We start from the raw sequence: 8,725 nt of genomic DNA on the forward strand, positions 1-8,725 counted from the left end.
GGGGGGGGGGGGAAGGCTTACCCAATGTACTTGTATTGTACATTGCAATTGTATTATTCACTATGATTTTGTGAGGTTTTATTTTAGTGTGAAAAGAGACTGCATAGAGCATCCCGGTGCTCTAAACGTCTTGAAACATTGGTTAGACAGTATGATATGTTCCAAGCTTGCATTTTTCACAATTTATTGGATTTGAAATTTTTTACTTTAAAAAAATAGAAATAAAAATAAATATTGGCTTTCAACTTTGTTACTTACTGAAGTTAAATCGTTGTACTCTGATTTTGCAGATATTATCTTCTATGTGATTCAGATCAAACTTGTTTTTTTCTCTCAGCGTATGGGTTACGTGTTGATGTGGTAAGGATTAATTGCTAGCCTTCAGACTATGTAATTTGTTTGTAGGCAGAAACAGCGGGCCCTATTCTTATGAGAGCTGCTGTAGAATTGGATGGACTGATCTTTTTCATCCTCTTCTATTGAGACTGAAGTGGGAAAGGAGAGTCAAAATTCTTTTAAACAAGATTTTTTAGGATTCATGATGGTTCCTGTTTAAGGTCTTAGGTTCAAAGCTAACAGAACCTTACTTCGTCCAGGCCTGGGATTGGCATGAAGCAACTTCATTGGTCTTAAATTCTATTTGATGTAATAATACGCCAGAAGATAAGAACTTATGGCCTCTTCTGTCCTTTGGTGGCACAAATTCTACTGTTCTTTTGGGAACTTCAATGCCAGCTTGGAACAGTAGATCTTATCTCCTTCATTCTAGAAAATCCGGTACAGGTCCTTTGTATGACTCTGGTCTTACAGAGGAGCTTGAGATTCAGCCTTCCAACCATAAACATTGAAGTCGAATGAGGCCTAGCTCTTCAAAAATGAAGCATGGGCTATCCTCACCACCCCCAGCTGTGAGGCAGTCATATGGAGAGGAAAAGCATCTAAAAGGTGTTTTGGTAGATATGCCCTCAACATTCTTTATTAACCAACGCCCTTAGTATGCTTATTCATTGCTCAGGTTATACCTGCAGTGCGAATGTCTTGAGGCTCTTAAAAATGAACACATATCTAAATTTGCAATCATTTTTCTGTTCACGTGCATTTGCAAAAACTTACTTCTCTTTTCCTTGTAGATTAAAGAGGGTGACCAGCTGACAATAATGGAACCTTGCTATAGTGCTGTTGACTTCTCTTGGAAGGGCAAGGTACGCTCTTTCATCCTCTCATTTTGATTTTCATCTTTTGCAAGCCAGAATATTATGGTTCTATTGGGCTTAGGTGTCCTGAATAATTTTATTTTGACCATATCCATTTTCTTATATAGAGTGGCACAACCTACTTGTCTCATGTTGATTTATGACACTATTTTCTCTCTTCTTTCGCTCAACACCCCCCACCCAAATATATATATATATATATATATATATTTTCAAAGCAGCACTACCAATTCAAATCAATTCGCGTTGATTTCTTGGAACAAATTCTTCTGAATGGAAAAGCTCTCGCTCCTCATCAGGCAGTTCACACATCCATTCATGCGCAACATAAACCGTGAATGGCCTTCGCTATTTCAAGAGAAATATTTGTTTGTTATGTACCTTTGAGTGAGGTTTCATTTTATTATTTTTCTTGACTGTGTTTTATATGTAATTATAGATGAAACAATGAAATTTTGGTAAGGGGATAGTTCTTGTGTCTGTCTAGTTATAAATGCCATTGACATTTGATGTTTGCAACTTCCCAAGATGTGGATGAAACATAATTTTTTTGCTTTTTGTCTGCTGAATGTTCACATCCGATTGTTCCTTGGGTATTACTCTCTCAGATTTCCTATTTCATTTTAGAGAAAAAGGTCTCTGATCTTGTGGCGTAGGCTACGGCAGCAGCGCTCTCTCTTCAGGGCTGTATCAGATATATTGGGCGTAAATTAAAAAAATAGACAACTTTTTAGATGATATGACCGATTCGCATCAGTATCGACTGGTATTGATCTCTGGCAATACTGATACATATGGATTGATACACTAATACGATACTGCCACGTGTAACATGCCTTTTACTAGCCAAAAACAAAAGATTTAAAAAATTCATAGTGAGACATGGTTGATGTTCTAGCAGGCCAAACCCATTAGCACACTTTTTTCCAGAAGGGCTTTTGGTAAGGAGCTGATTTGCTAAAGTGGAATATTGTCAAAAAGCCATGAATGGCACTTGATGCTATGCCAATTGACAAGATTGTGTTTAGTGTTCTAACTTCTAAACGACCACCTAACGAATACTCAACTCTTTTTCTTGGAATTTATGTCCCTACCACCTTCAACTCCTTCTGTCTTCTCATCCTTATAAGGTGACAAATAATATTTTAATCCAGCCCTTAAATGCCAAAAGCTCAATTTAAAACTATAAAGAAGCCTGAAAGGTAATCATTGAATTAGGCTAACTTAGAGATTCTTCATAAAGAAGTAATATTAGGTCTCTCTTGGACGTTACAACTACTGGGGTAGCTATACTATACCTGGTTGCTGGTGCAGTGATACTGTAAATGCCAATGTGAGGAACAGACGTGCAATCTCCCTAATCCAACAGTGCATATGTATATGATTCATGATTTTGGGCATCTGATGGTCAACTCATTGATGGGTCATCCAAATTTACACACATGATGATCTATATTGTTAGAAATTAAAGATTGGAACAGGACTATATCAAGTTTAATTTTTGAAAGTGACCCAATACCTAGAGAAGATGTGGAAGGAGTTGCTGCTACCTAGTGAGAAGATATACATATTTGAAAGGAAGTGAAATGTGGGACCCTTATGCCTGGTCCCCCTCCCTCCTTTTTTTTCTGTTTTTCTTATTAGGAAACCCTGAGTTAAGGTTAGGTCATCCAGTAAGATTGAAATCTGTATCATTTATTGTAGAAAAACCTTGTTCCATGTCTCATCATTTGGTTGGCTTTGTCCTTAAGTGAGCTCTACCATATTGTCCAACTCTTCCATTCCTCACCATGTGCTTCTCTTACTAAAATACTACACAACCCACACTGAATGGGACTTCTCTCTCTGTCTCCCCCCACACACATAAATGCATACATCACCTTCTACAAACTCATATCAAGCTCAATTCAAAGTTTCAAACCAATACCCATTAAACTACTCTCTCTCTCTCTCTCTCTCTCTCTACACATTTATATCAGCCTCAATTCAGAGTTTCAGACCAAAACCCATTTCACTATTCTTTCTTTCTCTCCCTCTCTAACTGAAAAATGGGGAATGGCACATCTTGTGCTCCAACCATTATCTCTGGCGGAGCAGTCAAGGTTTTGTCAAGTGATGGAAGACTCGAGGTATACACAAGACCAATCAAAGCAGCTGAGCTGATGCTAGAAAATCCAAGACAATTCGTATGCAACTCTAATGATCTCAAGGTGGGTCACCGGATTACGGGCCTCGCCGCAGATGAAGAACTCGAACGGCGCCGATTATACTTCATTCTTCCAATGGATATACTATACTCGGTGCTTACTGATGAAGAGATGTTCTCTCTCTCATACAAGGCATCAAGAGCAATGAAACATGGAAGCTCCTCCAACAACATTGTAAGGATATTTCCTGTGTTTGGTGATTTTTGTATGTTCCCTTCAGAAGTGAAGACATTGGAGGAGTCAACAGGGAGAAAGCCACAGCCCACAGAAAGACTCTCTAGACAGAGATCGTGGAAGCCTGCATTGGATACTATACTTGAAACTCCATCTTGGCTTTGACTGATATGAAGGTAAAGGCAAGTACTAAGCTTAATTAGCTCTTTAGAGAGAGCTAAAGTTGTCTTAATTTCTTCTCTCTCTCTCTCTCTCTCTCTCTCTCTCTCTCTCTTGAGAATTTCGGTGTAGTTTTGTGGCCACCAAGATTCAGGCTGACCTCTTGACCTCCGTTGTCTCTAATAATTGTAGAATCCTTCTTCCCTATGTTGTGGTCTCTTTTGTCTTTTCACTCTGAGTGTCGGCAGGTATCCTTAACCTAAACAAACAGTTTTGACTTTTCATATGGGTTTACGTGGAAAATGGAACTAAATGGGCTTGAATGGGCTACCAGTGCTTTGGGCTCTGATAACAAGAGCCCATTTGAAACCTTCAAACCTGAAAGAGCTAGCATGCCTGCAGGCATTCAAAAGTCTCTTCTGTCTTTTCACTCTTACTGTCAGCCTATTGCAATGTGCATAGTCTGACCAGCACTGCTTTTACTTATTAGGTTGCGTTTGGTAACATGTCTGTTTTAGAAATGATGCTTCGTTTGAAAAATGAAAATTTCAATTTTTGTGTCAAAAAAATTTTTTTTTTTTAATAAAACTGAAACAATGGAATTACCTTTTTTTGTTTCATCAAATCTCGTTTATACCTTAAAACGAAACACACCATAAATGCACCAAATGCTTTATTTCATTTTTTCGTTCTCATAGAATGAAAAAACTCCAAAAAAGTTTTTTTGGAACGTTACCAAACACAATCTTAGTGTTGCAATCATGGATTAAAATATGTAATGGTATCATATCGGTCATATCAGCCAAAATGTTGCAGTATTGCCTATTTCCGATACTAATATGATATCGACATGGAATGGATTGGGGGTATTGGTTAAAAAGTGGTTTTTTTTTTTTTCAATAAAAAAATTATCTGATACCACACTGATACAACCCGATACTATGAGTCCAAATTGTTTGCAATGAGTAGTGAGGTGCAGTGAACTTCCAACAGCTGGGAGGGCCCATCCATACACTTTAGCCATTAGATGCTTATTGCACCTCACTGCCTCACCACAAACAAGTTTGGCTCCAATACTAAGGGGGGCTTGATACAAGATTCATTCTTATCCAGTGCATGAGGCTCTTCTCATTGTAGAATCTAAAGAGAGTCATAATGTACGCAACTTTATTCCCTGTTTCTTGAAGAGATTTGGTCTCAAATATGGAAATCTAACCTTTTGAATTCTCCGAACCTACGATATGGATCCATCACGATATTAGGCTTTGTTTGGTATCCAAGGGAATAAAAGAAAAGAAAAAAGTTAAAAAATTGTACTTTTGTCTTCGTTTAAGAATTTTTCTTTATGCTTGGCATGTCTCTAATTTTTTTATTTTAAAATTCCCCTTGGAAATTGTTGAAGCTTTCTTTTGTCCCAAAATAAAAAATCTTGTCAAAAACATAGAAAAACATGAGAAAATATAAAAACTTTTCTTTTCTTTTATTTTCTTCTCTTCTAATGATAACCAAACATATATACTTTTTCTATTTTCTCAACATTTCATTTCATTTCTTCTCTTTTCTTTTTCTTTCTTTTCTAAATTCTTTTTTCTTTTTCTTTTCTTCTCTTGGCTACCAAAAATAATAATAATAATAATAATAATAATTTTTAAGCTATGTTTGGTTGCAAGGGGAATTAAAGGGAAGGGAAGTGAAATCTTTATATTTAAAAAGGAAATATATGTAATCATTACCCCATATGACTATACCATTATTTCAAATCATTCTATATTTGGTTATAAAATTCACTTTACTTTACATCCAAAACCCTTTGCTATAATATGTAAAAAAAAAAAAAAAAAATTACATGTAAAATGTATCATTACCAAATATGGTTAAAAAAGTCTAGTTTATATAATCATATTGAATCACATGGGTAATGATTATAAACATTCCATTTTTAAGTATAAAAATTTCACTTCCCTTCCCTTTAAATTCCCCTTGCAAGTAAATGGAGCCTTAATAATTTTATTTCCCCTCGCATTATTTAACCGGATATATGATGGCCAACATACGTCACGTTTGCATTGAAATCATTAATCCATGGAGGTCAAGTTTCTCATGACCTTAGCAAAGTCCATCTCATGAAATCCACAAAAGTAATATAGATACTCAAGCAGCCCAGGATTGGATCTGGATCCAATCCATTTCATTCCGTAATAATACAAACTTTTTAGCTATAAAATCTGAAGTCACTCCTAAAATGGTAATGCCTTGCTTAATACCTATAACCTTGGTTGAAGGTACTATTTTCAGATGGATTTCTACCTTCAAGGGCTTCACTAGAGTGGGCTTGAGCTGGAGTTCTTCTGTACATATGTTCACCTGCACGTGTAGATTAGGCTTTACCTTTCGGATTTGGAATTGGATTAGGAAATTAACTTGCCTTTTAAAGTGTCGAGCTTAGTTGGGGTCGTAAGCGATCAATCTCAATCAGGGTGATCATCAGGGCTGAACCTATACCAGGAATGACCGACTATTATTTAATCCAAGCATGAATTAGGAAAGGGAAGCTACACCATGCAATGTAGCCAACAATGTCACAATCGTTTGCAGGAACCGTACTCCTCCATAGGAAACACTTCCCATATGTTTCTAGGTTCTAGAACTGTTTGGGTTTTCTAAGCTCAACCTAGAGTCCAAGTTGCAACATACGGTAAGTTTGTCTCATTCGACATGTCACATGGTAAATTTTTAAGTTTTGGATCAAATAAACTAATCTTGTTGACTAGTTGGGCCAAAAATGGCTAAACATATTTATTTTTTGGAGAAAGAATGCTATCAAGCGGTGGCATATGCTAGCACCTCTTGTGTCTATCTCATAGTTAGTAAATACGCTTATTAAACGTGTATTTTTGCTATATCTAAATTTTTAATTGTCGAATATGTTTTTTAATGTATACAACGTCATATGAAAAATACACGTTTTTTAAGGGATGCTAAATTAATCACATATTTCCCATACTTTACCCGTATTTTTTCATATTATTCATTTTAATAGTACTTTTTATTTAAAAATAAATAAACAAACAAATCAAAATCCCTTCCCCATTGTAAATCCAAACCCAGAGAAGGATGCAAGAATACTCCTTATATGCTTATTTATCCTAATATTTATTTCAATCAATCAATCATAAAAAGGGTCTTTTAAGTTCTTTTATGGCTTAAAATCCTAAGTACATATATGTTTCATGGTAAATATATATTCTTATTTTTGTTTATAGAGCAATCATATTAAATGTGTACTGTATCATTGCCGTACACATTTTATTACGTTAGATTTTTAAAAATATTATTGTCATCTGACCTATTCAATTATCGTACGTATTATTTTTCTTATCATTGTCATTCTCAAATTTACTATGGTCTAGCTATCTCCTCCCACTAATGAAATAACATATCTACCTCATCCTTATAAGGGAAATAAATAAACATGGGGAGACATTGACAGAAAACTCAATCCCATTTAATAAACAAACAATGGGGCAAAGAGATGACAGAGAAGCAGGAACTATTCTTTAAGTCTTTCACAGACCATATGTGGTTTCAGTATCTCCACACATTGTAGATATCAGCAAGAAACGCCAAATGTCCAAAATCTTTAACAACATATTTGATGGGAATGTGGCTTTAAAGATGTCTTCACAGTAAATACCCAATAAAACAAAACAAAACTATGCATAATAGAATCACCATAAATATCTTTATGTAGGACCTCAAATCCAAATAAAATCATATGGCTCCACAACCAAATCATGTTTTTAAGTCATGGGTTAGGTCAAAATCAGGATCATTTGTACTCATCCATATCTAAAATGGGTTTCTGATTACGTATGATGTGACATTGTGACTCAATTTTTTGTTGTTAGTAAAAGGGTTCAAAAATTCTCTTCTGATGATCATCTTGACAAAGATTCTGAGTTTACCAAACGGGATTTCAAATACATTTTGAAGATAATAACATTTTTACTACCGAAGAAGGAGATGATCCAACTCCAACATTTTTCTACCAAATAAAAGACAACTTGTATAAAACCAACATTGCGTCAGGAGGAACATATCTTGGCCTGACACATATTCCATTAAAAAATTATAAATCGACAATTGATGATTGGACACAAACATTTGATATCTTAATCACCAATTAGAAAAATTCATGGTCTTAAGAAAGATTCCTTGAATATATTGCAGAAATCCTACAAGGAGATGTTTTGCAATTTATGAGGAAATTTCAAGACATAAACAAGGGCAAGGGTAAAAAGACCGAGCTCCTTGCTAATTTTAATAATACAAATGGTAACAAAGACAGAAACTCAATATCTTATGGGATATGGGATGACATACTATGACGATTTGAATGGATTCTCAAAGCTTGGTCAAAATGCTATCCGAACTTACTGGTGGACTCTGACCATGGTCTTCGTTTTCTACTTTTTTGGATCTTTCAACTATTAAACCTATAATTTGGATTCAAGTTCCCTCTTCGATGAATGTCTTTTGCATTTTTGAAAGGCTTGGCCTAAAAACTATTGTTAAGAAATCATAATTTATGAATATAAATAACTTTGATCATATTTAATTTTAGTTCTTTCATTTGGTCATTAAAAAAAAAAAAAGAAAAACTAATAACCCATACTTAGGTTGATGATTGAACCCAATTATAATGTATTGGGCTAGATCAGTTTCCCATAATGGAGATTTAACTGGTAGATAGATGGGTCTCTCTCTCTCTCTCTCTCTCTCTCTCTCACACACACACACACACACACACCATGTGAACCCTTAATATACAAATCAAGATGCACTCTTTATCGTGTCTCTATTGGTTATTAATGGGAGATGTAATACATGTGGGCGGTGAATAGATCCCCCCTCATTTCCATTATTATGATGGTTGATAAGAATAAGGTAATTTTCCAAAAAAAAAAAAAA

General features: G+C 35.2%; 2 protein-coding genes across 2 annotated transcripts in view; both read left to right on the forward strand.

Moving 5' to 3' along the window:
- LOC122093444 (tetratricopeptide repeat protein 5-like) overlaps positions 1-1,776 on the forward strand; it is a 10,406-nt gene extending 8,630 nt beyond the window's left edge. The window contains exons 11-13 of the mRNA XM_042663822.1: positions 291-360; positions 1,131-1,202; positions 1,436-1,776. Of these exons, the coding sequence (XP_042519756.1) occupies positions 291-360; positions 1,131-1,202; positions 1,436-1,552 (259 nt within the window). The 3' untranslated portion in view covers positions 1,553-1,776. The remainder of the gene's footprint in view (positions 1-290; positions 361-1,130; positions 1,203-1,435) is intronic.
- Positions 1,777-2,951: 1,175 nt separating this feature from the next.
- On the forward strand, positions 2,952-4,036 carry LOC122084668. Its single transcript, XM_042653102.1, has one exon. The coding sequence runs from the start codon at positions 3,263-3,265 to the stop codon at positions 3,758-3,760; it is 498 nt and encodes a 165-aa protein (XP_042509036.1). The 5' UTR covers positions 2,952-3,262; the 3' UTR covers positions 3,761-4,036.
- The last annotated feature ends 4,689 nt before the right edge of the window (positions 4,037-8,725 follow it).

The sequence above is a fragment of the Macadamia integrifolia genome, chromosome 1, assembly GCF_013358625.1.
Source record: "Macadamia integrifolia cultivar HAES 741 chromosome 1, SCU_Mint_v3, whole genome shotgun sequence".
NCBI classification, from domain to species: domain Eukaryota; kingdom Viridiplantae; phylum Streptophyta; class Magnoliopsida; order Proteales; family Proteaceae; genus Macadamia; species Macadamia integrifolia.